Source organism: Cyprinodon variegatus, unplaced genomic scaffold (assembly GCF_000732505.1).
Source record: "Cyprinodon variegatus isolate N-32 unplaced genomic scaffold, C_variegatus-1.0 Scaffold193, whole genome shotgun sequence".
NCBI classification, from domain to species: domain Eukaryota; kingdom Metazoa; phylum Chordata; class Actinopteri; order Cyprinodontiformes; family Cyprinodontidae; genus Cyprinodon; species Cyprinodon variegatus.
The window spans coordinates 411,116-425,375 of record NW_015150646.1 but is presented as its reverse complement, the minus strand read 5'-3'; the positions used below and the strand labels follow the sequence as shown (position 1 = coordinate 425,375).

General features: G+C 37.7%; 1 protein-coding gene across 1 annotated transcript in view; it reads left to right on the top strand.

The window, feature by feature from the left end:
* The window catches only part of LOC107087764 (PLAC8-like protein 1), a 12,976-nt gene extending 1,377 nt beyond the window's left edge, over positions 1-11,599 (top strand). Inside the window, exons 2-4 of the mRNA XM_015379501.1 lie at positions 4,749-4,844; positions 9,292-9,437; positions 11,230-11,599. Of these exons, the coding sequence (XP_015234987.1) occupies positions 4,751-4,844; positions 9,292-9,437; positions 11,230-11,358 (369 nt within the window). The 5' untranslated portion in view covers positions 4,749-4,750 and the 3' untranslated portion in view covers positions 11,359-11,599. The remainder of the gene's footprint in view (positions 1-4,748; positions 4,845-9,291; positions 9,438-11,229) is intronic.
* Positions 11,600-14,260: the final 2,661 nt, after the last annotated feature.

Here is a 14,260-nt window from a genome sequence, read left to right as displayed (position 1 = left end):
ACCTGTTTCATCCTGTGTCTCCTCTCCTCATGACCCCTGGCTCCCTCGCTTTGCCCCATTCGGTTTTCATAACTAATCAGTCTCAGTCGCTCTCACATCATTTCGTGCTGCATTCACTGCAGTCCGACATTGGAAATTAGCGGTCGTAATTCTCAAATTATCCATAATTTATAAGCCTCGCCACCCTCACAACCAACTGGGGTAGCAGAAGGGGTGGCAAGGCTGTCATTTAGGGTGGCATTTGCCACCCTATGCCACCCCAGTAGATCCGCCTATGGCTGTTCCTAGGACTGCGCTCTTCTGGACAGAGACCTCTGATTTTTTTACCTGGAATATATATATATATATATATATATATATATATATAAATATTTATATATATATATACACTACCGTTCAAAAGTTTGGGGTCACATTGAAATGTCCTTATTTTTGAAGTAAAAGCACTGTACTTTTCAATTAAGATAACTTTAAACTAGCCTTAACCTTAAAGAAATACAGTCTGTACATTGCTAATGTGGTAAATGACTATTCAAGCTGCAAATGTCTGGTTTTTGGTGCAATATCTACATAGGTGTATAGAGGCCCATTTCCAGCAACTATCACTCCAGTGTTCTAACGGTACAATGTGTTTGCTCATTGGCTCAGAAGGCTAATTAATGATTAGAAAATCCTTGTGCAATCATGTTCACACATCTGAAAACAGTTTAGCTCGTTACAGAAGCTACAAAACTGACCTTCCTTTGAGCAGATTGAGTTTCTAGAGCATCACATTTGTGTGGTCAATTAGACGCTCAAAATGGCCAGAAAAAGATAACTTTCATCTGAAACTTGACAGTCTATTCTTTTTCTTAGAAATGAAGGTTATTGCATTTGGGAAATTGTTAAGAAATTGAAGATTTCCTTCAACGGTGTGTACTACTTTTTTCAGAAATATAATTTAATATCATAAGGTTTTATTATAAATTGTAATGCAATAGCCATGTAAAGATGGCAATTACACCAAAAGAAAGCTGATACAATTTCCTGTTTGTTTATGTAAAAAGATTTATAATTGAAACATATTTCCAGGTTACACATTTCAAATAAATGGCCATAGCACAAAAACTTTTATAATGAATAAATATTTATTTGCTCAAACATTTTTATTTTTGATGCTTGAAAAGCATGATATCATATGACATTATCTCAAAAATGGTACTATATATATTTATATATACGTATATGATGATTTATTCAAATATATATTGTTATTATACTGTAAACTAAAGCTTCTGTGTCATTTGAGCTTCGTTAGCAAATTGGTTAATGTATATAGTGTACAAAAAGTTACCCAAGAACTGCCAGTCATCTATCTGTTATTGTTTTGCACCAGCACATATTTCTGAAGAAGTGGCTGGTTTGGAGCTCATGACCGACAGCCAACCACAGGGTCTTTCTACTGCTTTAGTTTCTAGGCTTTAATTCCTCTCAGTTGCAGTTAACTTTTACTTTACATTGACCATCTTTGTAATTTCATTTGACAAACTTTTAATCAATACTTATGTAATTGATGTTGAGTGTATACTTTATTTTTTGGGGGACCATATTTGGATTTAAATAAAAACAGGACTCTTGAGGTAATACTCTGTTTACTTAAAGATTGCTTTTAATACTTAGCATGTTTTAGGAATGCTTTTTTCTAATAAGTTAGAAGGATTAGTAAATTAAGAAACTTCAGATAGGCTTTCATATCTCACTAAGAACAAAAACGACCTTAAAAGAAAGAATTGTCAATCTTTCTAATGATGACACAATAACTTCTCTCTATTAAAATATTATTTTGTAATAGTAATATCTCCCTTTACAAATCATTGTGGACAAATAAAAAAAAACTTTGTTGAAAAACATGAGAAGACAAGTAATATTTTCCTCCTTTTTCACTGTCTGAAAAATCTTGTCCCCCAATCCATATTTTGCTGCAGATCAGATCTTATCTAGGGTTGTTTGGTATGAAAATCTTTGCTATAGGTTTATTTGATATTTCATAAGCAGAATCCCTATCTGTGACTCAGGAGAAAGCTGGTTCCTTTCCTTACTCCACTGACTCTGCATCAGGCTGAGGAACCCTCACATCACTTTGTATGAGGGAGGCGCAAAGAGTGACTGTTCAATCTTTAGTTATTCTGCCATTTCTTGCTTTTGACTTTTTCAAAATATATGTCAACTTTTTCTTTTTTTTTCTTTTGAATTTTTGCGTTTTTCCCTTTCGGCTGCACCAGCTCCACACCCCACATATGCCAGCTTTTAACAAGGTTCTCCTTACAACCATTTTGCTGACCCGATATGAGGGACATTTCCTTGAAGGTTCAACTCTGTAAAGCTACACTTGGACTTCTCCATGCAAAAGAAGAGATTTGCTCAAACTAGTTAAATCCTGAGCTCTTCAAATAGTTGTCCACTGTGCAGAAAGCAATGGATAGAGATAATCTGTAAATGATCATTTTCAAGCCATTCCAATGTAGCTCTGGCTTCATGATTAGATTACACCCTACTCTTTTGTTTTTGTGTGTGCTTTCAGCACACTCCGTGACATATATTTTTTCCGTAAAAATTCAAAAAAAAAAAAAATATCCACTGGACTTGGTTTTCAAGATTTGAAGACGTTTCGCCACCTCTTCAGGAAGCTTTCTCAATTCTGGGGAGAGGTGGCGAAACGTCTTCAAATCTTGAAAACCAAGTCCAGTGGATATTTTTTATTTTTTTATTTTTACGGAATGACTATGACCTGGATGACTAAGAACCTTCATCAGCACTCCGTGACATATAGCTTTCTGGGATATGAGTTCTGCTAGATAGTGAGATTCCCTGGTAAAACTGACCTGCATCATACTAGAATACATCCATCAATCCATTTTTTTCTGCTTTATCCGGGGCGGGGTTGTGGAGGTAGCAGTCTAAGCAGGGATGCCTAGACTTCCTGATCCACACACACCTGGAACATGCCTGGAACATCTCCTGATCAAGGGGACCAGGAAGCATCCAGAATAGATTCCCAAGCCACCTTAGCTGGCTCCTTTCGAAGTAGGGGAGCAACGACTACTCAGAGCTCCTCCCAGGTAACTGAGCTCCTCACCTGATCTTGAAAGGTGCGCCCCTCCATCCTGCGATGGAAACTCATTTCGGCCACTTGTATTCACGATCTTGTCCTTTCAGTCATTACTCAGATCTCATGAACATTGATGAGGATGGGAAAGTAGACTGATAGGTAAATCAAGAGCTTTGCCCAAAATACAAAAAAATACTTGAACTCCTCCACTTGAGACAAGGACTCTCCACCGACCTGAAGAAGAGAGTTCACCGTTCTCCGGTGGAGAACCATGGCCTCGGATTTGTAGGTGTTGATCCCGGCCGCTTCACACTTGACTGCAAACCTCCCCAGTGCACACTGAAGGTACTGCTTTGATGAGGCCAGCAGGACAACATCATCTGCAAACAGCAGAGAGGATATTCTGAGGTCCCCAAACCAGACACCCTCTGGTCCCTGGCTGCGGCAAGAAATTCTGTCAATTTATGTAATGAATAGAACCGGTGACAAAGGTTAACCCTGGCAGAGTCTTGCTTAAGGTAATGCGAACCAAGCACCTGCTGCTGTCATACAGAGAGTGGACAGCTGTTAACAGAGGGCCGCGGACCCTGTACTCCCTGAGCATCCCCCACAGGGCACCATGAGGGACACGGTTGAACTTCTTCACCAGATCCACAAAACACATGTGGACTGGTTTGGCAAAATCCCACGAACCCTTAAGCACCGAAGGGTATCGAGCTGGATCCTAGGTTTGACTATCAGCCGGATCCTCCTCTCAAGCACCCTGGAGTTTAATTTACCGGGGAGGCTTAGGAGTGTGATCCCATCCCTAATTGGAGAACACCCTCTGGTCTTCATTTTTAAAGAGAGCGACAACCACCCTGGTCTGCCAATCCAAGGGTACTGTCCCCAACCCTCAAGCAATAATGCAGAGACGTGTCAGCCAAGACAATCTTACAACATCCAGAGACTTGGGCTACTCGGGACAAATCTCATCCGCCGATGGAGCCTTGCCACCGAGAAGCTTTCTTACTACCTCGGTGACTTCCGCTTGATGGACAAGTCTTCCTCTAAGTCCCCAGCCTCTGCCTTCTCCTCAGAAGACATAAGAATGAGATTGAGGAGATCCTCGAAGTACTCCTTCCACCGCCGCACAACATCCCTAGTCGAGGTCAGCAGCTCCCCACCCGCACTTTTAACAGTGTTGGTGAAGCACTACTTCCCTCTCCCAAGGCGCTGGATGGTTTGGAAAAACACTTTCAAGGCCAACCGATATTCCTCCTCTATGGCTTTTCCGAACTCCTCCAAGACCCAAATTTTTGCCTTTGCAACCGCACAACCTGCAGCACACCTGCCTGCCGGTTCCTGTCAGCTGACTCCAGTGTGATTCTTGCTAACAAGGCCAGGTAGGCCTCCTACTTCAGCTTGATGGCGTCCCTTACTTCCGGGCACCACCACCAGGTTTGGGCATTGCCACCACGACAGGCACCAGAGACCTTACAGCCACAGCTATGAACGGCTGCATCAACAATGGAGGAGAAGAACATGGAATAATTTTTAAAATATAATATTTAGGGTGTATAAATATAATATTTAAGGTGTATAAATATAATATTTAGGGTGACAGAGGCATATTCATGAATTTCTTCTGCTAATGAATTCTCGTGACTCTATCCTGCAGGCATGGATTATCACTCACCTTCAGCAATGTCTTCCAATCAAGCTCCTGGAGACTGGAGCACCGGCCTATTTGAGTGCTGCAGCGACAAGAGCAACTGTAAGTAAGCCGAAGTAACAACAGAAACCATTTGCAAGCAGAAAGTTCAACTCTGACCTGCCGACAAAATTGGTGCTTATTTGAATTAGCACCAATTTGATCTTTTTACCTATCTTAATGGACCAAAACACAGTAAGATATAATCATTGTAATATGTCAGAGAAACATGGATAGTTGATTTGGGAGAATGTTATTAGATTCTCAATTCTCTATCATCTGCATAAAATTATTAGGGGCCTGTAATCTCACTTTGTGAAATTTGTAAAAATAAGGAATAACACATCTTGTTTACTAAAATAATCTGGGAAGATTTTATTGATCTTTTATAAAATGTAATTTTGGTCATAGAGCATTTTTGGTTATAGCTTCACAGCATTGGATTTCTATTCCTGAGACAATCAGAACATCTGCTACGGTACTTATAATCAATTAAAAAACTTTGGTCTGTGTAAAACATCACATCCATCAACAAACTGTGTAGAATGTACCTTCACAATCCCATCATGGGACCATCTGTGTTTCATTTGCCATCAATATGAGCAATTAATTATTTTATTTATTAATCTGTAATTTATAACTTTTATAAAATGTCCATGTCATTTTGTTATGTTTTTCTTTTTAACTGTGTTTGCTTTTTTTCTGTACAAATTTGTTCATTTAAGTTATTTTAACCTTAATTTAAAAACTTGTTTTGGTATAAGATAAGCAGATCATCCTTTGTCCAGCAACAAGAGATGAAAAATAGCCTTTTGCCTAATGCAGGTGCATTTACATATTGTTAATAAAAGTAAACTTCCCTACCAAATAAATAAATCCAATCCAAATTAGTCTTAGATGGAGATTTAAATGATTCGATTGGAAATCAGAGCATTTAAACCTAAAGCAATAGCTGTTTGAATTGTCTGACTCGCCAAAAGACAAGGCTAGCCAATAGTAGGAAAAAATCCACATCCCTTGTTGCTGAAGACATATTAAATAATGAGGCCCTGAGGAAAGACAGGGATCTCCAAAACCCATCAAGGAAACACCACAAACCAGCAAGTACCTCTACCCAAAGAATAAACACACTATAGATCGTAGCCTCCATGTTGATCTGCACTCCTGGAAAACATGTTTGAAGGTTTGAATTGCAGGAGGATAGTCTTAATTTGTAAAAAGCAAAGGCCAATCATTAATTTCAGCTAAGTTACTTAGCGGATGAAACCAGCATTAAGAAGTACTGTAGTTTTTTTTTAGCCAAAGATCTTGCGATTGAAGTAAAACATGAATTTACTGTCAAATTATAAGGATTTTCTTATGTATGGTAAAAGACCTACTTAAACAATCCCACATCTAATAATGTGGAAAATAAAAGACTCTTATTCATCCATGACCAACAAAAAAAAATGCTTATTTTGTGTTTTTCTAAACAAGACCTGTAGAATAAGATAAACATTTTGAAAATGTCATCTTGCTGTCTACACTCAAAGATCTCAAAAGATGAACATGTCTGAAGGAAACGGGGAGATCCACAGCACCACTATCAGATATTACGGCATCTTCTAAGGAACTTGTGATGTCACACATCTGGTGATCTTTCGCAAAAGGCAAAACAAAAAAAGTTTCCCCCGGTCCTTTTTCTGTTAATTTACCATATTATATTTACAGAAAAATCAACTGTGGCAATTTAGGTTTATAATACTTGGGTTATGAGATGAGATGGTACACAAAATTACAAAAATATTTAAACAATGTGATTACAGATAAGAAAACTTTATTATATGTTTTAATTAAAGATTTTAAATTAATTCATTGGACACTTCTCTAAGAGGCACAATTATGAAACTGCCGACATTTAAAGTGATCCTTATACCAAATAATTTTTTGTTTGTTTTTCCAAATAAATGTGTTTTACCTTAGTGTCCCTTAAACGATCCTTAACGCGAACAAAGGGACTACATTCCCTGCATCTGACATGAAGCATGATATATTAGGGTCCAAGTGTGTAGCATTACTTGTCCCAAGCTTTAACTTGAGTATTGATTTGTAGAGATTTTGTCTAAAAATATCTAAATGTCATCAAAAGAAGGGTCTCCTCGCACATCCTCTTCATTAATCTAGGTAGTCCCAATCTAAAACAGGTTGAAGACTAATCCAGGCCAGGGTTTTCCCAGTCTTTATAAGAGTCTGGATAACATTGCAATTAAAAACCACCATGTCAGCATGTTTTTTAATGGAAATTTAGCTTTTGTTTGAAGTGGAAAAAAATAGCAATAATTTTTTTTTGTTTCTAAATATGTAAAAAAGATTACTACAACAGTTATACTGTAGCTATTGATGCTATGATTTTGACATAAACGTAAGAAAACTTAGCAGTCAAACTGATTTTTTAGCAGAATTTTAAACTCTTTGTTCTGCTCTTATAGCTGGAGTTTATAAATGTTTCCTCTAAGGAAGGTAAGAAAAATACCGTTGGCTAAATATGTTATTATGATACAAGAAATACATTTCTGAATAAATAATAATACAGAACACAAATTATAACAAATAAGTCATAAATAGGCATCTACAATTCACTACAGTGTTAACCCACAGCTGACAGATCACGTTTACATCACACATCCATTTTAGTAGAATCTCCATTCCGTCAAATTGGGGCAAAAATGTAACTTATTGTTTTCTTTTCTGTAAACTATTTCTCATTTTAAATTTTTTAACAGTTGACAACATCTTATAACAATAACATAGAACATTTTCAACAATGCGCTATTTAATAACCTGCTGTATTATAGGTTTTTAGCTTGATGCATCAGTGAAGTCAAAACTAAATTGTCCTTATTTTTGCTGTTTTTTTTATATAACAAAAAGCAGCAAAGACATAAATGCCCAACTATTTGAAAAACTCTAGGCTTTTTTACTGTAAAACCCATATTTGTCTCAGGTATTGTGTGGTTAATCGCTAAGTAGGCCGTATGCAGCCATCACTGAACTAAAACAAAACCTTTGGAGAAGGTTAGGCCTGTATCTCTCAGCAGACTTTTATTTGCAATATCTTAGAGACAGTCATCTGGTTCCAAGACGCTCCTCATAATCTGCTTTCGTTTGACGTTTTAGTGATATTATCACAGCAAATAAGTCTTGGCAGCATGGTAAATGGCCTGTACTTGCATGTTTTTTCCAGTTTAGGGCCTCTAAAACTCTTTAACTGTATTTAGTCATTCACCCACACATTCACTGTGTAGAGGTACATTGTAGCCAAAGCTGTCTTGATAAAGTGGACCACAATGTTTTATCATCTTGTATACAGCACCAAGTGAAGACATTGAACTGGTTTATTTATTTATTTTTTCTGCAGCCATGTGTTTTGGAATAGCAGATTACTAAAACTTAATCCCTCTACTCCCTATCTCATGGGGTTCCACAAGGTTTAGTCTTAGATACTTTGTTGTCTCTCATTCATGAATTTATTCTTTAGCTCAGCATCACGTTGAAAATCAATTGGCTCCATCTGAGTGCGATCAGGCACTCCACATATTGTTGAAAGGTTGGGAAAAGAGCTCCATGTTGCCTCTACTTTTCTGGAAGTACTTAAAGTACAGCTGTCACTCCAGGTCTGACTTCTGAAGAAGTGCTGCTGTTCAGTTAGTCTATGCTTCACCGGTTTGACCTCCTTCAGATTTATGAAGGTTGCAAGGTCTCCTGAGAAGAAATGAAAGGGCTGCTTAAAACTAGCGACAGTGTAACAGCTTTAAAACAAATACAGCAACAAAACGATTGTTTTTATGTTCTTGTAAGAGTCTGTAGTTTTTTGTAAATATACACCCCAGATTACAGCAAAACAACTGCAAATTATTGTTAAAGTTAAGCACTTACCATAATATAAAAAAAGGTACATGCTGCCATATATTCTCTCTAGCGTCAATAGATTAAATGACAAAACCATAATTACCAAAAAAACATGTCTGCCCGCCAATCAAGTTTAAGGACCGTGAACAGGCTGTAATGAAGAAGGACATACTCAAAGCAAAATTCATAGTAATATACATGATTATGATCAAAAATATGTGTGAATAATGCAATAATTTAACTGATGACAGTTTATGATCAAGTAGAAGCAAAGTCGGCAGTTTACGTTTAAATTGCTTCCTGATGTCCCAAGAAATATCCTCAATGCAAATCTTCACAATGTTTCATGAGAGGCTTATTTTGGAGGAAGCTTCAACTTTAGATTTAAAGTCAACACAAATTAATGTGGACTGGGAGCAGACACTCCTTAATAAAAATCGCTTCTTCATGCAGCCGTAAAATTTGCAAGAATTCTCAAAACCCTGGGCAGCTGAGAGCCAAGCAAGAGTGTCTTGGTGAGAATGGAGTTTAATCAGAGGTTGTGGTCCGTAGAACAGCAATGAACTGACTGCAATCTCACGATGAAATCATGCAATTAAATATTCTCCATCTCCCCCAACAGGCTGCTTTGGGATTTGGTGCTTTCCCTGCATGCAGTGTCAGACTGTCAGTAAATTCGGATGGTGCAGCTTAATGCCACTGCTGGATGTCTGCTGTGTGGTGACTTGTATTCTCCGCTCCAAGATTCGGGAGCGCCACAACATTTCTGTAGGTCATTTCACAGTGGTTGGCTTGTGCTTTCAGATAGTATGCTACTCCCCTGTCTAGTGACTTCTCCCGATTTTCAATCATGATAACATGCAGGTAGCACGTCTCTGTCTTCTTTACCTTCTTAATGATGCCAAAGTTCTGTGTTTTCTCTCCCTCTGGTCCCCATTAACAGTTTTTTCAGATCCAAGTGTTTCCCTTAATTGTCAATGTGGATTAACCTGATTGGTCTTTTCAGTGTTCATTATATCTTTTGAATATTGAATATTCTTTTAGGCATTTCAGTTTCTGTGCAACATTAGAAATTCGGTATTATGTTTTCTACATTGTGACCTGGACCAAAATACAGAAAGAAACTTGGGATGACCATGGTGAGGATTTTATTAATGCAACTAAAAGTATACAGATCGTGGAAACAGAACTGGACCACAGAGAAACAGACAGTGTAACAGGAACAAGGATCAATGGAAAACAGGCTCTTGAATTGAGGATGTCCCAATCTGATGTTGATATTGGAAATTGTAACAAATATCCGATTTTTTTAAACTGCATCTAAAATCTTTAATATAAGCACACTAATAGAAGCACTTGGCTCCATTATTTAGTCCGATCCAGCATTTCTGTCCAGCAACATTTGTTTCCCACACACAAGGCCAACATGGTTACACCAACATCAACAGAGTGCAACACTTGTCTTGCACGATTTTCTTCTGTTTATATGTTTTCTGTGGTGTTGTCACCTTATGGTCTGTGTAACATACTGACCACATGTTGGCAAGATGTGAGCCCAGATGTTAGAGTTGGCCAGAGCATTAGGTAATGTGGACAAAAACCACACTGGGGATATAATGATGCAAACACTATGTCAGCAGATTTCTACACACAGATGCTTCAAACCAGGTTTAACAGTAAAACTGATATGGCTAAATGTCTTATCCCACTGTGATATATCCATCCATCTATCCAGTTTCCATCACGCTTATCCCTGCTGGGGTTGCAAGGGGTGCTGGTGCCTATCTCCAGCTGTCAATGGGCGAGAGGCGGGGTACACCCTGGACAGTATATCGCAAGGCAACACAGAGAACAAACAAAACAAACAACCATTCATGCACACACTCACACCTAAGGAGAATTTAGAGAAGCCAATTAACCGATTAGTCATGTGTGGGACTGTGGCATGAACCAGGAGTACCTGGAGAGAACCCACGCATGCACAGGGAGAACATGCAAACTCCGGGCCGGGGAATTGAATCCGGAACCTTCTTGCTGCAAGGCAGCAGTGCTACCCATTGTTACACTGTGCAGCCCACTGTGATAAATGTTTATATCAATTAGAACAATACAGAATAGTTTAGACCTAGCTGTCAGTTTTTGCTGTTTATTTAAAGAAATGGAAGCAAACATGGTCTACGTAGAAAGATTTAAATGGTATTTGACTTTGGTTTTAACTGCTCACAGCAATCAGACATTTAGTATAAATATACATAAATAGACAGTGACAGCTTCAGGGGAACTTTGGCAGAGAATCAAAGGTGTAGAGTGTAGCTACTCTGGAAGTCCATCATTCTCTCCACAGGCTGGAGCATATTAGGCTCCTGGTGTTTCTTACTGTATTACTGGACCAGATGATCCACCTCCCATTTATGCAGACTTGTCATCATCATGGACATAGACCAGTGACTATGGTGTCATCTGCAAACTTTATGTGCAGGGAGAGGAGGAACCATCCTGTACGATGTGCAGCTGTCAGTGTTTTGAAATGTGCAACATAACTTTTGTTTTCTCTATGCAGGGCTCTGGCTGTAGTGATTTCTGCAAGATAATGTGCTGCTACTGCTGTGTGTGGTGCCAGATGAATCGAGAGCTGAAGATCCGTGATGGCCATCCATCGGTCATCACCACTCAAGCTGGCAGAGCTTAACATGCAGACTAAGTGCTTTTCTGTTTAGTATATCTGATGAGCTCTGCAAACAGTACAGATGGATTATTGTTCTAATCACAGAGGAAAATTAATGCTTTAAGTTTAACCCCTTCGCTCCCACCGCTCGGCCCCTGGTCACTTTGATGTCACATTTCATTCGGCATCAGACAGCAAACTTATTTGTTAACAAAACCTAACATGTTGTACCTCTTTATTATCATGCAATTCTAAAGAAAACTACCATCAACTCAATTGTAAAACAACTATACTCCGTAAACAGCAATAACTAATAATGTGTCATCAAATGCAATTTATAATCTTCTCTTCTCCTATATACTTCTCATCTTGTTTTCATACTCTGTTGTTCCTAAACATGCTCTATTCTGGCATAAACTGTTTATTTTGTCAATAACACTCCACAGAAAACCAATATCAAGTTGTATTTCCTATAAAATAAAATCATATGTCCTAATAATTTACCAAAGCTATTTTTTTCCATGGAAAAGTAAAAATGTCAGGATAAAAATGCATTTTTCATGTGTCTTATGAATTCTGTGTTCCGTTTTAGATTATCTACGTTATCTACGTTAGGTGGGCTTATCCTTTCTCAGTATCTAGAATACTTCAGAAACATCCTGCACATATGAAATGCCATCCCCAGGCATGTGTCACTGCAGTCTTTGAGTAGCTGGAATCCACAAATCAGTGACCAATCAAACTTTGATCATATTTTGTTAGCCAATATGGTAAGCTTTACAATAAGCTATTGGAAGTTTAACCCCAGGTTTGAGAAAGATGGGGTTTATTTATGTGCATAAGGAGTGAGAAGAGAGAAGAAATACTCAGAAAATGCATAGTCATAATTCTGGAAGCTGAAAACATGTAATATTATAAAATAAAGTATTTCAATGAAAATGTGTGTAAGCTACATATAGAAATGTTTTTTTATAGTCAAATTATTAAAAACTTGAAAAGATCCACTTTTGGATCAATTTTGCCGATTGAACCTTTTGCATAAAAGAAGGGTCACAGTTTCACAATGCTTAAGACTAGAGATCTAAACTGTTACACAGTTGGTGTCCACCACATGATCAATAAGTGTAGAGAGTTGGAGAGGTCAACTATTCATTTTGCAACATATGAAATAACAAAAATTGCATATCTCCAGAAACTAGAAGAGCTTTCAAAATGAGCAAACATGTGGGATTGTTGATATAATTTTCTTAACTAAATGGCTTTTGGGTACGCAATTCATTTGTGTACAAGCACAAATTAACTTCCATTTATTGCTTCTGAGTTGTTAGGGTCCAACATTTTGTTTTCTTACCTCTCTGTCTAATTTGTGGGAGTTATAAAGCTAAGTCCTTTTGTTAGTGTTTGTTATCTTTACTTTTTTGTGACAAGTCTCCTCTTTCTGATTGTGTTCCTCAATGAACCAATTCCTGCAAATTACAATCTCCTTCCTATTTCATCTCTTTTCTCCCATTAGATGAAACCAGTTTTAAACAATTAAACAATAACTCATCAAGAATATAAGCTGTGATTGTTACATGGTGTTTCAAAACCTGACTTGCCAACTAAACACAATTAAAAAAATACAGAAAAATGTTTCAACCTTTAATGTGACCCATATCTATGTCTTAAATTTTTCACCACATAAAATAAATCATGATAAAATATGAAATAAATCAAAATGGTAAAAACTAATAATCTTTTGAAGCTTTTTTTAAATTCTTTTTCATCTTTTTGGAACCTGACGTTAAAAATACCTTTTGTTTTGAAAGCAAGTTTACGTCCTCTGGATTTTATTGATATTTGCAAAGTATAAAAATGATCTCAAATCAATAAGAATTAGCATTTTTCTGATAATTTTCAACAAAGTAGTGCAAATACAGTGACCGATGATTATATAAAACAATATTACTGAAACATATCTCCAAAAAAATGGATAAAACATGACTAAAACTAAGAAAAGAGGAGCCAAGAGCCAAAGGAAACCTCCAGATTGAATGTGGTTGAAGCGGGTAGCCAGGCTTGTGCAGTCATTCCTTGGATTGGCTGTATTTGACTCTGATGGTTTTCTGCAATAAACTCTTTTTGCATATATCTGTCCCATTTTTTGCCACAGCTTTTGACTTGATGTGAAAAACAAACAACTATCATGGTATTAATCTGATTAAAACATGTGAGCCAAATGCTACATATCTTTTATAAGTCTGTTGTGGAGAGTGTGATCTGTTCCTCCATTATCTGCTGGGATAACAGCAACAAATCAAGTTACTTCAAAAAGCTCAACAAGCAGATAAAGAACTGTTTCTGTTCTAGGAACTCCTCTGGAACCTCTGGAGAAGATTTCTCTAAGAATAATTCTAATACCAGACTGAAAATCCAGTAGTCAACCAGACACAAATAACGTGCAACAAATTGATAAAAATCAACAAAGCAAGCAGGAAACTCTTCTCAGAATTCATGTGGGAAAGAGGAGAATAAACTTTGCTTCCAAAACAGTACTCGGAATATTGCCGGGTTCAGTGTTGATGTCACTGCTGGCTTGTGCCACTTTGATGGAGAACATTCTGATAGAAGCACAAAAGAGCCAGAGGGAAAACAAGGAAATCCCTTAGTAGAAACACATAGACCCCAGATCAATCCCTAACCGGCCCCTAAACACTTCCCCTAAACACTAATGCTCTGTTTGCGCATTCCCACGGAGCGTTCGCCTCATTAAGGCCCATCCCAAACTAATAAGTGGGTAGGGCAAGTGGACCATTCAGCCCTTAAATAGCGAATCTGCCTCAGTGCAGGCTCGCTGTAATTTAGCAGTGGGTATAACAGTGACTGTTGGGTATAACAGTTCTGCTGGTTTGCTGCATCATTGTCACACTGACAGAAAATTACAAAT